The sequence below is a fragment of the Sebastes umbrosus genome, chromosome 20 (assembly GCF_015220745.1).
Source record: "Sebastes umbrosus isolate fSebUmb1 chromosome 20, fSebUmb1.pri, whole genome shotgun sequence".
NCBI lineage: Eukaryota > Metazoa > Chordata > Actinopteri > Perciformes > Sebastidae > Sebastes > Sebastes umbrosus.
The window spans coordinates 7,658,323-7,676,930 of NC_051288.1; the positions used below are offsets into that span (position 1 = coordinate 7,658,323).

At 41.2% G+C, this 18,608-nt stretch overlaps 1 protein-coding gene across 4 annotated transcripts in view; it reads right to left on the reverse strand.

Annotated features, from left to right (window-relative positions):
• ca10a (carbonic anhydrase Xa) overlaps nucleotides 1-18,608 on the reverse strand; it is a 378,831-nt gene that overhangs the window by 140,127 nt on the left and 220,096 nt on the right. For all 4 annotated transcript variants that reach the window (XM_037754381.1, XM_037754379.1, XM_037754382.1 and 1 more), the window contains one exon: nucleotides 7,898-8,040. In XM_037754381.1, coding sequence (XP_037610309.1) covers nucleotides 7,898-8,040 — 143 coding nt within the window. The remainder of the gene's footprint in view (nucleotides 1-7,897; nucleotides 8,041-18,608) is intronic.

The following is an 18,608-nucleotide window of genomic DNA, read 5'->3' on the forward strand; positions in this document are numbered from 1 at the left end:
TTTGACTTCAAAAAGTTGGGATGGAAAGTGATAGAATAAGGTCACAAGTTGGAATATTGTTCTGTACTTTTCTGAAGAAGTACACTTCCCTCGGTGCCCCCTTTAGTAGTAGAAGTAGATGCTGGATTTGGACAATTTTCTGACGCACCAACGGTTGATTTTTTATAGAGCATAATCAATCTGAGTAATTACCTTTCTCATTTTGTTTATGCTCCCAAAAGGAAGCGACTGCATGAAAACAACCATCTGTCTTCAACCAGCTGCTTGTCGTCGCATGGTATGTGGTCAAGACATCTTTTCCGTTTTGATTGGGGGGGTTGTGTTTGAACTACAAGTAAATGGATGATAGCAAAAGACATTTTGCAATTACAGCGTTCAACTTGGATTTCAACTGAAACATCAGGGCACACCAAGAGCAACGTTTTGAGGCCATCTGGGCCACCGTGCCCCAATCGGGCCTTTTTCTGTCCTCCTACCCCCCCCCCCCCCCCCCCCCCCTGTATCCTTTCTCCTCTCTTTCTTCTGTCCCCCTGTTTGAGCGGTTTGTAATTGAGATTCAGACTCACAGATGGATATGCCATGGATGCTGGCTCCGACTTGGCTGATACACGTCCAGCTATCTGTGGAGCCAGAGACATGAGAAGAATCCCTCAGCTTCAAGGCCCCTGCATCGCCGAGGCAATTAGAGCAATCTCCCGCCTCGAGAAGTGAGAACGGGCCTCAGTCAGATGACGGTAATTGCAGTTTTCATACATGGGGCCCGCTCCCTTTTGTAATGCTGCGACAACCTCGCCGGTTCAGCCAACCCAAACTTGTGTCTAATTAATTTGAATCGTCAATTTGCATAATTGAATATTTGCATATTGTAATGCGTTCTCCCGCCTTTCGCGACCGACACCGGCTTGTATTTGCAGACGTATGCTTGTCAGGCCATTGACTCTTTATGTGTACAGCAGCAAATGTTTGTACATGACAGGAGTTTGAATGTGACCCTGTCACACTCGCAAAGCCAGAAGGTAGTCCAGATCCAAGAACCGTGTTTGAACAAAACTTGAAAGTCACAAAAAAGTTTCAGAAGAAATGATGGTCAATAGGACGTTATATATAAACACGTTGGATAACAAAGGGAACCTTAATGTGATAGATGGTCAATAAAACATAAGAGAGCGATGAGAAATGTCCATCACAGTATCCCAGAGCACATGGTGATGTCATCAAATGTCTCGTTTTGTCCGATAAACAGTCCAAAACCGAAAATATTAAATTTACTATAATGTAAGACAAAGAACAACGAATTCAAACAACTAATAAATGAATCCAAATAATAGTTTATAATAGTGATCGTACAACTTGGGAAACTCAAAACTCGGAAAGTAAGACATGATAATGTCATGATAATTATATTGTACGATACATGGAAATGACCTCGATAATTTTATGTTATCGACTTATCATATGATATGTGGACATGACCTAGATCATTTTTACGTTAACAACTTATCATACGATATATGTACAGCACATGATCTCGATAATTTTTACGTTATGGACTTATCGTATGTGGACATGATTTTTATATTAAAGACTTATTGTACGATATATGGACAAGGCCTCAATAATTCCTACGTTATCGATTTTTTGTACAATATATGTACATGATCTCGATCATTTTTACGTTATGGACTTAATGTATGTGGAGACGATTTTTACATTATAAACTTATCGTACGTTATATGGACAAGGCCTCGATCATTTTTTACGTTATCGACTTATCGTACGATATATGGACATTACCTTGATCATTTTTATGTTATCGATTGATCGTACGATATACGACCATGACCTCGATCATTTTTACGTTATTGACTGATTGTACAATAAAGAGATATGATCTCAATCATTTTTATGATATTTATTTATCGTACAGTATGTGGACATGACCTCGATCGTTTTTACATTATCGACTTATCGTACAATATATGTACATGATCTCGATCATTTTTACGTTATGGACTCGTCATATGTGGATATGACCTTGATCAGTTTTTTACGGGACAGTTTTAAAGGGACATGACTTTGACTTATCGGACGATGTATGGACATGATTTCTATCATTTTTAAGTTATCGAATTATCATACAATATACAGACATGACCTCTATACTTTTTATGTTATTGAACTTACGATATATAGACATGACCTTGATCATTTTTACATTGTCGACTTATCGTACAATATACGGACATGACCTCGATAACTTTTACGTTATCGACTTATCGTACAATATATGTACATGATCTCGATCATTTTTACGTTATGGACTCGTCATATGTGGATATGACCTTGATCAGTTTTTAACGGGACAGTTTTAAAGGGACATGACTTTGACTTATCGGACGATATATGGACATGATTTCTATCATTTTTAAGTTATCGAATTATCATACAATATACAGACATGACCTCTATACTTTTTATGTTATTGAACTTACGATATATAGACATGACCTTGATCATTTTTACATTGTCGACTTATCGTACAATATACGGACATGACCTCGATAACTTTTACGTTATCGACTTATCGTACAATATATGTACATGATCTCGATCATTTTTACGTTATGGACTCGTCATATGTGGATATGACCTTGATCAGTTTTTAACGGGACAGTTTTAAAGGGACATGACTTTGACTTATCGGACGATATATGGACATGATTTCTATCATTTTTAAGTTATCGAATTATCATACAATATACAGACATGACCTCTATACTTTTTATGTTATTGAACTTACGATATATAGACATGACCTTGATCATTTTTACATTGTCGACTTATCGTACAATATACGGACATGACCTCGATAACTTTTACGTTATCAACTTATCATAAGATATAAGGACATGATCTTGATCATTTTTACGCTATCAACTTATCGTACAATATATGGACATGACGTCAATCATTTTTGCTGACCTTGATATTACCCGTTGTTTTTACATGCGTGTTTGTTCAAATTAAAAATGTCACCAACATTTTAGACAACAAGGGGCCAGAATAAACAGCAGGTTTTCCCCTGCATTGCGCAGACTTTGCACATTTCTGTTAGCAGAGCCAGAGAGTCCAATTTATTTACTGTTTTGGTTGTGTGTCTTTTTTTTATTTAGGTTTTATTTATTTAGAATATATATATATTTTTTTTCCACATTCCAATTTCAAAGTCTGATTATCCGTAAGAATTAAAAGTCCATTGCTTTTTGAAAGGGTGTACGTGCATTATGATGCTATTATATTTTCATGATATCAATGGCATAAAATGGTCTTAAAATGACAATAATATCTTTTATCGCAATTATTTCTGGGGCAATATAGCATCCAAAAAAAGTAGTTATTGACATGATTGCTGCCCTTCAACAGCTGAAATGGATTTAAATAGATTAAATTATTGTGACACAACTTTTCATCCATCTCACCATATTGCTTGTGACAATGAGTAGTTGTGAAACCCCCACTAGACACACAGGTTACAGTGTAACTGCTGCAGTGAATCCTAGCCAAAACAGTATTATCAATGGGGTCCAGGAGCACATGTATGGATCCCCTTCAGCAACATTCGCAGTGAGCCAACCTGGAAAACACCCAACAAACACGAGCAGAAAAAAAACTGCACCGGCCTCCATGCGGTGATACCACACACCTGCTATATCAAACCCAGGATATTAAAAGCCACGTGCATAAAAAGAGCTTTGGCGACCGCTTGGCTGGCTATCTGACTGATATCTGATTGGTTGGCCGCGGCCGGCCAGCTGGGCAAAACCTGAGAATGTGGTTATTCCCTCCGGAGTGAACGTGCAGCTGCCATCCAAGAGCCTGCTGTTTGTTGTTCTACCTAACACTCTCTGTAATTAGGCAGATTCAGAGCTGCCAGTAGCCGACACACACACACACACACACACACACACACACATCCACATCAACCTGCGATGCTTGTCAGATTTCCTCATCCGGTTGATCGGGACAACGGGAACATGTTTTTCAAAGAACAGTAGAAGAAGAAACGAGACTCCCCTGCGGTGTTCAGAAGGGGTCGCAGCATTTTTTGGAGCTTGTTAAGCAACTAAAAATATCATTCAAACGCTTAGAAATCGCAACTTTTGCTGAACTCGGAATTCCATTTATCGAGGCATCATCAATAAATCACCTTTTTTTTTATAGAACACGCCACCTGGCACTGCGACGCTTCTCTGCACGCACCTGACTTCAAAGAGCGAGAACAAAAGCAGGAGGGAGCCCCAGCGTCCCCAAATGTGAGGTAACGCCGCCACCGACTCCGCCGGCGCTAATAGATTCCCTGTGCATTTAGTTTTGAAAAAATAAAAGCACGATAAAAGACATCGTATCCTGTTGCATAAGCGCCCGTTCATAAATGTGCAGGGGAACACTTCACGGGGAGAGCGAGGACTCCGAAATCACTTTTTTTTTTCTCCCTCTGCTAAGTGATTAAATTCATTAAAATCTCTTCAAGTAATTGCAGCTCATCTATGGCAGAGTAAATATTCAATTAATAGTGCTCTTTTTACATAACTATGATTCCTTCAGTCCGTGGCGCACAGCCTTGCATGTCTCCCCGTCATTAATTAAAATTTCTCTTTGGAGGTCAATTAAATTCCCTTTAACTATTCATTAGCCACAATACAGGGCGGCGCTGGAAATCTATTAAAAGAGGAGCTCATCATGCGTGTGTGTTGTAAGAGAGTTTTTGGGGGGTTGGGAGGGGTTCTCTTTGCTTTCCTCCCGGGCAAAAAGTGGGCTTAAGCTCTCTCCGTGTCGAGGTGGCGGGCTGAGCCGCGGCGAGCCGAGGCGGGAGCTCTTTACCGGTCTCCGTGGCGTGTTTGGCCAAGGCTGACTGGCTGCCAAACAGCCAGAGACAGAGCGGGGATGAATCAGCGCTGACAAGGTGAAGCCAGCTTCGTGTTCACGGGCTGACAGCTCAGGTGCTCAGAGAGATGGAGACACAACAGATTACATTTAGGCCACTGCCGGCAGAGAGAGAGAGAGAGAAAGAGAGACAGAGAGAGAGAGAGAGAGAGAGAGAGAGAGAAAGAGAGAGAGAGAGAGAGGAGGGGAGGGAATAGAGGGGGAGATAACACCAGAGAGGAGGGAAAGAGTCCAAAATGGCTTTTGGACTCCGGGAAACTTTTTCTCAGAGATAAACGGAGAAAGTTGGACTTATGTGTGGGTGTTAATGTGCGTTGTCAATGTGTGGTGGTATAAGCCGCCCAAAAAATGTGATGATTTGGAGATTGGGGTGAAGGGTTGGATGGGTTAGGGAACGGTAAGAGGAACGTTCTGCCGCTGGTAATGTGTTTAACTGAGAGAACGCGATATACTCGCTGTGTGAATAATGACTTTTGGTCTATCAGGAGCAAAGGTGGAAGTAGCAAAGTAGACATTGTTAGAGAGCCTCGAGAAGTCAGGGTTGGGTATGCATGGATCCAACTTCCTTTCTCGGCACACTGATTCCGAGTTAAAATCAGGATATCTGTCAATACCGAGTAGCGATCCAATACCAGTGCTCTCATCTTCCCAAATTTTAAATCTGTATACCTAACTGCGTGAAACTCATTGGCAAACTTTTCTTGTATGTGTTATAGGGCTCATTTCAAAAAGACAAGGACAAACAATGTAGTTAATTGTGTTGTTGTGTAGAATTTGTTGAATATCCCTCAACTACAAGGACACTTGGTATCTTCTATCAGTCTTGGTATCTCTTTAGCGATGTCGTGCCGATCCTCGCCCTGCTTGGTTACCTGACGCGCCACCCAAGCAGCCCGGGAAGAGCGCCGGTCGTTGATCCCAACTTTCATAGCGGCCAAACGACGGGACTGCAACTTCCGTGTCCGTCACGTGATGTCATTGGGCCCAAAAACTTTTTCCCATAGACTTACATTGGAAAAGAGACATCTGTAACTCAGCGGATAACTTTTTTGGGGGTAAATTCCCCAGTACTAACACTCTAATAGCCCTAAATCGCACTAATAGCCGTGGGTCCGTTAATACAGTATATGAGCAGCCTGCCCAAGGAAAGTCTATTTGTAAGAAACACTGCTTATGTTTCTAATCGCATTAAGATTAAGGCTACATTTAATTTTTGTTTCACAAAACTAATATTTTTGTTAGGTTATGTAAGTACTGAAACGGTCTTGTCATTGAGTAAGTAGTTGTACGCTATAACAACTAAAAAGGCTTTTGAAGCAGTTATTTAAAAAAAAAAAACGAATATTTCTCATCTGAAAGGCGGTAATATTAAAAGTTGTTTCATAAATTCGTCTTAATTGAATTTGTGCTCATTCAAAGACAGTGTAATAAAATGCTGAATGACTTTAAAACAGCTAAGTTATTGTTTCATAATGAATGGATTTGTTTCCCTGGCACAAAAAGGGAATATATAACAGCAAAAACAAAATATATAAAACCATCTGTATCGGCTATCGGCCAGATTGTTATTTTAAACATCAGTATCGGTCCAGAATTTTGCAATCGGTTCATCCGTAGTATAAACGGCTCATTCTAAGTCCAAAATGGCGACTGTTGTCAAAAAAACACTGGAGTTTCGTCTCGTTCAGATTCAAACCAGGGATGTTGCGGTTAAATGACTGTTGGTACAAGACAAGATGTAGACTGTGTTCTACCATATTAAAGTCCCTCACTTTGTTGGCTCAATCATCTATCTCAACCCCCCTCCTTTTAAAGCATTTTGCGACAGTATAACAACATCACGCTACTTCTTTTGTTATTTAGAGATTGCTATCTCGACCGCAAGAAGTCACTCGTCGAGAGAGAAAACGTCATCGTGGTTCGTTTTTAGGTGTTTGAGCGAACGACTGAAGCCTGTAAGGACACTCTCAAGGTGGCGTATCTCTTACGGATCTTTTCTGGAGCGATGACATTGAGAATATAATGTTTGAGATGCCTACTCCTCTCCCAACTCCCCTCTGATTCATCCTAATAGCAGTGAAAGCATGCCAATGTGAGTGATGTCCTCACTCCGGACACACTGCAGGGTAGCTGCTCTCAGAGCGTAGTCCTTGAGGCAGCAGCTGGGGAGCCCTTTGCAGAAAGAGGGAATTGTTAAAATCAAATTTTCATTTCAAGTAGAGACGAGGAAAAAAGTACGAGTGACCATTCTAATCACTGTTTTCCCTACTAATTCTGTTATACTAATGATAAAACTCCTCCCCAAGGACCACAATTTGATCACACGCCATTGGACTATTTTTGGAACTTCTATATAGCAGTGTACCATAGCGTGGTAAACTGCATTGCGTCCTATATTATGCTGTATCGCCGCCCCAAGGCTAACCCTGTACTGACTGCTGGCACGTAAACATAAACTAATCAGAACATTAATCTTGCCCGTGCAACCGTGCACTTTTTGAAAGCAGCCCATCTGTGAAGGCTTCCCAATTAGCCGCCGTCATATGGCACAGGATGGAGCAGAACGCCGATACACACCGTCCTTGGCGCACCACTGTACGGGTGGGGAAAATAATAAACAGTATGCGTTAGACTAATCCGCCGTTAGGCTGCGGGATTTTCATCTGCAAAGCCCTGAAGATAAAGTCGAGGCTTTCCTTGAACCAACCATTGTGCATCTCTGAATAGGTTTTTGTGTTTTATCTCCAGCAGAGTGTTTGGTCGGACAAATAGCTCACGTCGGACCGCCAAAAACAAACAGCAGTCGGGAGCATCGATCAGGGATGCACACAGTATCAAACCACAATAGCAGCGAAAACAACAGCAACACAATGGAGACTATAGCGAGGAGTCAACAAAAGCCTCCGCATCCGTCAATCCGACGGAGAAACAGCGTGTTTGTGTGTGTCTTTACCTTGCGTCCTCCTGTGTTCAGCTTTATGGGCGTGAGGAAGGGGTCAAAGATCATGTGGCTGGTCTCGATGTTAACTGGCGACTGCCTCTTCCCCACCGAGCACAGGTTCCAGGCCGAGTTGACCAGCCCCCAGAACGACGGCACTGCAACACAAAAAAGACATGTTCAAAAAGAGGTTGAGAGCGTCTGCAGTGACGAGATAGAGGCGCGTTCCTCCGAGAGGTCGCTGGGCAGAGTTTGTGCTTCAGTATCTTTTTTTTTTTTTAATTCAGACCTTGCCAGACTCACAGCAGGAGAAATGTAATTAGCAGAACTCGACTGATGTGGGGGCTTCTGAAAGCCGGTAGAAATACTCCGGGCTTGGACCTATACAGGTTGACACTAAATTAATTTTTTTTTAATGTTTTAATGTAATCTTTTTTCAAATTCTAAAATTGACATGGATTTCTTACATTCTTGGTGTATCATTATTATTATCCTCATCATCATACTTCATTTTTGATATAAATGTATTTATTGTTTTGAAACTTCTAATAGCAGAATATCTTAATTTCATGGCTCAAACCTGGTGCAAGGGGTGTAGTAAATACATAAATCAGTATGCAGACACACATGCACAGTATAGGCAATACACATACATGGCATACATACAGTACATGCTAATTGTAAGTGAAAGAAATGCAGATAAATATATTAATAAAAAAAGTACTTAAAGCAGCATTGGGTAGAAATTGGAGCAAATATGATTTAAAAAAGTTATTTTTATAAAAACAGTCACTATATCCTGATATTTAGTGCATGAGACAGGTAATCTGAAAAGAAAATCATGTTCCTCTGTGTCCTCCGGTGCTCCTAATGGCATCTGCAAGATTTCACACAACTTGTCAGAAGTGATCTGGAGCCTTGCCATCTCTGAGCAGCTGTCAATCACTCACAAACTCTGATCAGGCGGTCAAAACTAGGCAGCGCTGATCAAATATGAATCAATATTCTGTTATTGTAATGCCTATTTCTCGACTCAAATGTTTTCAGAAACATCTTGTAGTGTACTGTTTAGCTGTAAAATGAGAACGTTTGTGACCAAGCAGCAGGGTCTGAAATTAACTTTCTAAGTATTTTTTTTGATCTTCCACTTTTGAAATCTCTGCACTAAATGAAGGAATGAAATTTGAGATGTGTTGTCATTCAATGTTCAATTTATTTGACATAAAAAAACATTATATGCATGGTAAATTACAGTGTTTAAATTACACCATATCTCCCGGGGGAGCCCCCTATTTTTGGGGGCTGGGAGGTACTGTACACAATACTGTACTGTATTATGTTATTGTCATCTATAGCGATTTTTGGCATAAAAACACACAATTCGAATGATTATTATTATTTAAATATTTACTTTGATTAAAAAAATCTTGGCAAACTGCTTAGAGCTAGTGTTAGGAAGTTAAACAGGTCATAATTCTCTCTCTATTATATATTTTATATTGCTGTGAAAACATCTCCAAAAGAACAACTGGATTTATTCAAGTTTCTCGCCAAACACATAATTTTACGAGATAACATTTGAACACATCATGATAACGTTGTAATTTGATACGGCGTGCATATGCGTCATTGTGCATGCGTAACTGTGGGAAAGAATCAATAAGAGGAATCGATAGTCACGGAGGCATGAGATGCCAGGTAATTGGACAACTGCGGTTCTCTAATCCCATCTCCAGCGTTTTCCCTGCCTGCCAAAGTGGCAGGTGTCCTGATGATTTTACTGGGTGCTAATTTCAGACCCTGCCCGACAGCCATGTCGAGATCAGTTAAGGAAATACCAAGCACCGCCCACCAGCCGGAGCAAATCTCCAAATTTCTTCTTCATGTTGCCGGTGTTATTCCGAAGTCAACGGCAATGGCTTGGCGTGGCCTCACCTGTGTAATATTATGTTGATGACATTGTCATATTGATTACTAATGCGATACAAGCTGGATTTGGCGCCGTGATGCCGTCGGCACAGGTTGCCAAATTTGGCTACTTTTTAAATTTGCCAGAACGAGTCATAATGACGAATGCCAGTTTGACCGGTTGGCATAAAATCGAACTGGTGTAAGCTTGTACACTGGACCGGACCGGCAACACCAGAAATCAACCCAACTCTATGTCCACCTGAGTGGACGTGGTTATTTATTTTCCACGCCTAAAGAGGAATTAAAAACAGTTAATTTATGCATGAAATGGTTTGAAAAATATTGCAGGAATTGTGACAACAACAAAATGAAAAAGCTCTTTATCAATCCTGCAGAAGGACTCAGTCACCTTGGATACTTGGCAGCGTTCATTCTTCACCTATATTTAGGAACCACAAGTCATTTAATTTTGAACACTATAGGCTCCAATGTGCCCTTATCCATCCATCTTGAAGATACAGCAGCTAGTCCTAGACTGCCGGGGTGAGAATCACGAAGCTTAGTGGGCGAAACTGATCCGCAGTGACTTTTAACAATTTGGTCAAAACCTCCCTCTGAACAGAGGAAGTATTAGAGAAGTGGAATGAGCCTATAATCAGCTAACACATAGAAGACTGAGAGGACAGGATGGCACAGTGAGAGGATGTCAGCACTGTGGGTGTGATGGGCATCTCAGCCAGTCATTCTCTTATGTAAGACTTGGCCAGCGGGGACCAAGAATTCCATCTCTTCAACAGGGTGGGAGGCGAAGGCTTCTCGCCACTACAATATCTGCCAGAGGCCTAAAGCTGTATTTTTCCCATTTAGGGAACACGGTATTACACGGAGATGAGTCACTGGAATTGTGTCTCCACTGAGATTTTTTTGCCGGAAAATTTTGAAGAGAAAAAAATGCAAATTCGTGATGAATCAGTGGGAAGCAGACACGGCAGCGTAAATTCGGAGCTGAACCTCGGCAAGTCAACAAGTCCTACATTTACAGTGGTTTGCGGTGCTCACAGACACGCTCTGGGGAGAAAGCACTACATCACTGTTCAGATAAAAGCACGGAGTCAAGAGAAACATCCATCACCCTTTCCACCATGAACACGGTGTCAGCTGGGGGGGTGTGTGCAGATTTCACGCTGTTTCCCACGATTAATAAATATCAGCAGAAAGAATTGGTCTAAAGTAACTCAGCAAAACACAAGTGATCGAGCTGCTACCTTAAAGCTGCACCGCTAAATATCTTATATTCACATCAGGACTGTCAACCGACTCAACTAATTCATCGAGATTAATCTTCAAAGGGAGATTTGCAAAGTATTTAATACTCTTATTAACGTGGAAGTGGACACATGTATGTATATATTTATTATTGGAAATATATTAAAACAAAAAAATTACAAATATTGTCCAGAAACCCTCACAGGTACTGCATTTAGCATTAAAAAAATAATTTCACCTATGTATCGCGATTTTATTTTCACGATTTTGATGGCGATTTTTTCATGCCAGAATCAATTTATTTGTTTCATTTGAGTCTATGCGGAGGTAGAAGGAAGTCCTGTTCCGAATCTGTCAAACGGCCGGCAGCGAGCCAAAACCAGAACGTCGAAAACGGCGGAGGGTCGGCGTGGATACAACCTGCACCCTCACATTTTAAATCTAGAGTGATAAACACTACACATACAGTATGTAAGTATGGAAACACTTTGGGTTTCACACATTGTCAGGAAAAGCAGAGCTGGACATCACGGCTAAAGCTGCATGCTAACTCCGTCATGGACGGGAAATTTTATCGTATCTCGGTAATGTGCGATCAAGCCATCTGTCACTCTCATCTCCGTGGTCAAATGGGCCGACGCTACAACTGTAGAGCACCCATATACTGACATTTATGTTAAATGCATTCAAACGGCCCCGATGGAGCTGACAATGGATGTATAAAGAGAACGCAGCTGACGGGAGAGCTAGAGAAGGACTTGGCAGTAAGAGGAAGTATACACGTGCGACTACATCCGGTTTTCAAAATAAGGTGTTAAAAAAGGGAACTGTATATACAAAATACATAAATGGAAATAAGATTGATTGGATTATATTCACCAGAAATATAACAAATTATATGTCCCCTTATATGTCCCTCAGAAAATACAACTCATTTGTGAGGGAAATGTCTTTTTTTGGGTTTCTGGAAAAAAAAATGTAATAAATAATGCCTGACAATGACTGATATATTTGACTTCAGGACATCTCTGACTACATACATGCTGAATATCAAACTTTTTTACATTATTATTTTAGATATTTTTCAAAGTAAAAGTCACTAAAAGTGTATGATTCAACTTTTTCCTATGGTCTAGTGTTAAAAAAGTTAACAAAAATTGTAATAAATCCTAATATTGAATTACAATACTCGTAGAATCGCAATACTTTAAAATCGCAATACATATCGAAGTATCGTGATAGAAATTGAATCGGGAGAGATGTGAATCGTCCCAGCCCTACTAACCTGGGTGTCTGTTTCCAACCTTTCTGATCGTCTGAGTGCTGTTGTGTGGACTTCCATTAAGGGATTTCTCTGCGTTTCTAGATTCAGCACTTGGTGAATACAATGCTAGTATTACCAATAGGAATGATGATTTACGTTACACAATGAGACCTAAGTTGTAATAAACCAGAATAACCATTGAAGCCACTTAAAGCAACACAGAATAGATAATAAAATGTTGAATCTTTTGAATATCTGGTTTTGAATGTGATGTAGGAAATGTGGACTAACAATAAATCCTTCTCATGTTTCTTTAATCCACTTGAAGGTCATGAGGTCACAAGCTGGGCTCAACATACATACCCCGGGCCTTTCATTGCTTATAAAAGACTTTCCTTGAAGCTTACCTCTTATTTATCAAACTAAAAAATCTCTAAATCTAGCAGGCCTTAATACAAAACCAAAAATAATCTCATTTTATGTTTCAGATCACTTTGAAATAACCATCCGGACTTGATCCTTCACTGACTGACAGATGACAAAAAGGTCCACTATAGATAACAGGGTGGTGAGACATAAGCTATGGCATACTGTAGGGACCTTAGTCACACGGCACTGAGTCACACTGCAATAAAAAGCTTTTCTTGGTAATGCTGCTAAAGGTGGGAGTTCTTTCTGTGAGCTGTCAATACTTTGAAAAAAAAAAAAATCTATATATTTCGACCTGCACAGCACCAGAAAAATAGTAAATACAGCTTTCTGAGATATGCCTTTAAACTTGACCTCAAGTACAATGCTGTACATTATGCTGACTTTCAGAGTCCTTACACACCAGGAGGCGAGTTGCTGATTTTATTCATGTCAGCAGAGTGTGGCAGCAGCTTTGTCTGCCAGTCCAGCAGCAGCAGCAGCAGCAGCAGCAGCGGTGGCAGCAGCAGCGGCATGGGACTAGATGTGTGGTCGCCGCCGGCCGCTCACTTGAATCGTTCTCCATTTCTGCCACTTGTACATGAGCCTGATGAACTTTGGCAGACTGGCCCTCTCGAGCTCGGAGCACTGAAGTGTAATGTTTGACCGAGATGCGGGAGGAGTCTCTGGCGGTTCTGTCGAGCTCTGTGTAACGTATCAGTGGCAGCTAAAGCTACTTCATGGGTGTGAAAAGGCCAAATTTCTTAAGGGGAGCTCATGGGTTTGCTACAGGAGTAGTAACAGGAACTGTCCCTCCATTCACCAGAGAAAAGGCTTATCACAAAATGCTTCCATACAAGTCACAGAGCTCACTGAATGGTTTGGAATCGACAAACAGCTTTTGCCCTAAATCATGAGTTGCTGAGGTGCATTCAATTCAAACACAATTCCGAGAGATACCAGACTGAATCTCAACATTATTATTTATTTATTTGTTTTCTAAAATGTATCATAATTTACTTTACAACAGTATGTATGAATAATTTACATTTTTATATACTGGAAAAAATGCACAGTCCACCTAAACACCTGGCCAATATACACTTTAGTCATGTAAATTATCTTAGCATGTGCCCGTTCGGGGCGTCGCAGTTCGGAGCATGTGCTCGTTCAGGGCGTGGCAGTTTGAAGAACCATTAATCGCTCGTTGACTCTACTGAAGCGAAGGAGACTTTGGTTGTAACGTTACTATATCCAGCATCCAGCAGTAAAACTGATGTGCAGTCAATGAGCGACGGTCTGTACAGGCCTGCTGTGGACGACATGGACGACTTAGTCCACAGAGCCCTGAAGCCCAACCCCACTACTGCGCTGAGGTCTGCTCCCTTGTTTATTCAACGTTTTTTTTTATATTGAACATGTCGAAGCTCCCCAACTTCGAGACTGCACGTCCATGGGTCCCCACCAATACACCCAACAAGTGTGAAGTCGACCGGATGAACAGTTCTTGAGATATACGAAGGACACAGACATGCAGAGATTCCTTGTTTTATAAGTAGATACAGAATCGCACATTTTTCTTTAGTCTTTATATTCTTTTTTCTAATTCATATTTTTCTAATAATCATACTAGCACAGCCTCAAGAGGACTCCTCCTGGCATTTCATTGCACATATTGCATGTGAAAAATAAAAAACCTGTGAATCTGGAATCATATGCAATTTTGATTGGCTATAAATTGCATTGGTAATGATCCATAAACCACGTTGTACCATGGGACATAAAATCCTCACTTCTGGCAACATAGACCAATGAGAACCAGCCATTCATAAGCTAGTGTGTTAGCACGTCATGATAAAGCCACCCAGCAAGTGCTGTTCAGTTCAATTCCTGCCGTTGCTAAAAAATGTACTCCGTCACTATCTGTACACAACAGCAAAACGGAAAGAAAATCACATTACAGATGGGTTGAATCATCATTTGTTAAAGGTAGCATTGAGTAAGGAAGTAACCTGTTTCATCTGGGAGGGAGGTTCCAGGGAGAGAGAGGGAGAGAGGGAGAGAGAGAGAGAGAGAGAGAGAGCTGATGCTTCTGATGCAAAAGTCTTCATGAAAATGACAGGAAATCCATGTGCAGGATGGGAATTGTACTGTGAGCGAATCGATCCATTAAACCCGGGCCCCTTGTCGTAAACGCACACATAATTATTAGCCATTGATAGATTCCTGAATGCAACTACAGCGGCAAGGGACATCACTCACTGCTGACAGAGGCACAAGCACCTCCGTCAATATTCCACAAGACACCCTCCTATAGCTCCGGTACCTCCTAAATTTCACTTAGGCGGGCTCGCGAGCGTTGGAAGCCACTTTCATTTCTTATTGGCGAGCTGTAAAAGTGGACAAGGATATATGGCGTGGCCTTTCGCGGATGTCGGACAGAGTGGATGACGTGTAATGTGCGAGTGAAAAGGGCAACTGAGGGTGGGAGGCTTCTGTTTCATGGCCGGTCGTCATCACAACTTCCTTATCAAAAGGCCCCCATCGGCAATTAGGATCGCACACGGTGAAATATGGTTTGGGCTTGTTTTAGCAAAATAAGGCGAAGAGTGAACAGTATTCGCGGCAGTTGAGCAGACAACTTAAAACAATGATCACCATTTCCAGCCTCTTGCGACATACTGCATCTACTTGTCATCTCTCTCAAACAGTAAGTACTGTAGTATACATGCACAGGAGAATACAGTTATAGGTCCATAACAGTGTCTCCGCTAGTGTTTCCTCCTTAACTTCACATAACGTATACTGTAGAGGTAAACACAGGGCCAGCTCTAGCCCTGGCTCTAGCCCTTTTTGGTGCCCTAGGCGAGGTTTGGAGCCCCCCCAAATTTCTTTGAAAATTCATGTTACAAAAACTGTAAAACAGTGGAATCTATATATAAATATAATATTTGCCAAGTGCCCACAAGCATTTATCAGTTTTGGAAAAAATTGAAGCTCCACGTGCTACACATATTGAACCATCTACATTTTTACAAGCTCTACTTACAACCTCTCTTCCTCCTCTCTGTGCTCCGGTTTAAGCAGCCTGCATTTAAGTTGAAGTTTCGCTGAATTTTTGTCACGCGACTGTTGGTGTCAGCAGAGTCATTCATGGCTTCCCGGTTGCGCTAAGGAGCGAAGAACTTTATTTATTTTCCAGGATGTGGTTAGTTCGAATGATTTATTTTTGGCGAAATTTTAAATTAGACATGTCGATTAGAATGATTTTGATGAAATATAACGATTTTAAGCTTAGATTCGATTGGGTTTTTTTCTGACGGAAGCGTTCGTCTCACATGATTCGTTCAAGGGCCGTCGGAAATTTTAAAATCCGACGATAAGTTCTGCTTTCACAGTTTCTGGCTATGATAAATGGTAGGGATGCACCGATACAAGATCGGATTTCGGGCCGATAATGACTGAAATAGCTGGATCGAGTATCGGTGACAACGGGGCCGATCTATTCTATTCAGTTCTGTGTTTATATACTTTATACATTATATACTGGAATTTATATTCCTGTTTAAGTTTTGACCAATGTGTTGCTGCATTAGAAAGGTTTACTTTTTAATTGTAATTCCTGTTAATTTAGAATATTTTTTTACCAAGTTGCTGGTGTGCAAAATGTATTATTTTAACAATAAAGAACAATTAAATAAATGCATATCTATGTATTTATTGGTCACATTTACTTTTACAACCAGCTTGACGGTTTTGGGTTTCAGAAGGAAATCATCAATCAATCACCCACTTTAAATTGGTCCTATTCTCCATATTCTGTTTCCTCATCACTGAGCGTACCTTACACCAGAACTGCATTTGGGTAAATAGTGGAATCTACGTCCATGAGGAGGAATGTGACACTGTTGTCCATTACAGCCTTGACATTATTTAGTTTGACAGAATAGGTGTTTTCCACATAAATATCTTGCCTTACTGCTCAGTCCTCAGTCATGCGTGGGTGTGTGAGGCCATGTTTGCAGACTAATTATGCGGCTGCCTCGGCCGGGTCTGAGGTGCGCGCTGGGTCGTCCCTGTGGGCTTATTAGAGTTCAGGGTTGCGGTGAAGGTGGGATCCAAGGTCTGAGGAGACGCTCGCCGGACAATTAAACCCTACATTAATTACTTCCATGGCCGAGTATCTCACAGATAGTCATGTAGTTATACATCCGAAGCCTGGAGGGACACAGTTTCTCATTAATGGAGAGCGGCTTCGGAGAAGTGCATTATATGGACGTACGCAGACGCGCCCAAAGGGGGTTGAGGCTGCACCCAAGCCAGGAAAAGTATATCTATAACCAGACACTGTGCTACAACTACAAAAAGTAAAAGGCAACTATTCCCAAATGACTATCTAAGAAAAACATATGCATGCACACAGGAAGACCGGTGTGGCCGGCTGCAAGAGGTATGCATTACATTAAACAGGCCTCGGCGCACAGATAGCCTTAATGAAATGTCTTTATTCTGTCAACTGGCTATGGATGAAAAGTTAGAGTAATAGTCTTTGGGAAACAGGAGGGAATTGGAGAAAAGCAAAGTGCACACACACACACACACACACACACACACACACACACAAAGACACACAGTCTGTCTCTCTCTCTCTCTCTCTCTCCCAAATACCCAGATGCATTCTGTACATCAATTTCTTGGACGAGCATCAAGAAAAGTATAAAAAAGTGCCTTCCTTTTGTAACTGCTGACGCGAAGCTGGGTTGCAAATTTGCCTGCAATGGGAGAAGGAAAGAGAGAGAGAGAGAGAGAGAGAGAGAGAGAGAGAGAGAGAGAGAGAGAGAGAGAGAGAGAGAGAGAGAGAGCACTGGAGGAAACCTAACAGCTTGGGGATAAATGCTTACTTAAGCAGGTATGGAAACCAACATCTTAATGATAATGAATGTCTAAAAGCAGCATTAAAGGAGCTGTCATATTCTGCTAGCTCTCAATTTGAAACACTGCTCCGGCGCTGCGGGTTCCATCTTGTGTACTCACTAGGTGGGGGTGGGGGGGGGATTTTTAGCAGACATTTTGGTTGCGAACAGAAGGAGATATGTTTTGTATAAAAGGCTCTGGACACGGACCAGGTGCAGTACATTTAAGGAAAACGTTGTCAATGTTTTTTTTTGAGGCAGAGTGAATTTGGAGACCGTAAAATTGAGAGAATTAGATGCAGTTTCTGGCTTGGTGATTAGAAGAGGTATTTTTTTGTAACAGTGGCTGCTTGAACAGGACACCAGTGCAGTGGCATATTCAGGGACAAGATTTAATGGCAGCCAGATAAACATAACTCAGGCATAATAAAGAGGAAAACAACAGAAAGGTAACTCACTGTTTAATACCCAGAGTGACGTCACCCATTGGTTTGTGGACTACAGTTTTGAAGCCTTGAGTTCTGCAATTTGGCCGTCCCCATCTTGTTTTTTTGGAACCAGACGTGACACGAGAGGGTGGAGCTAAGTACAACCAAACATTGAACAAGACATTTCTAGGCGTCCAAAAAGGTTATAATTAACTTTCATGAACTGAAAACACACTGTGAAAGGGTTAAAGTTGTAAGACGAAAACACGGACAACTCCCACACCGGACAATGGCGTGGTAGCAACCTGTCAATCACAAGGTAGCCACGCCCTAAAGCATCCCTTGCTTTATGGTCGATATGTTTACAATGTTTACTGAGGTAACAAATCAAGTGAGAAGTAGGCTCATTTTCTCATAGACTTCTATACAGTAAATGCAGTACCTGTGAGGGTTTCTGGACAATATTTGTCATTGTTTTGTGTTGTTAATTGATTTCCAATAATAAATGTATACACACATTTGCATCAAGCAAGCAT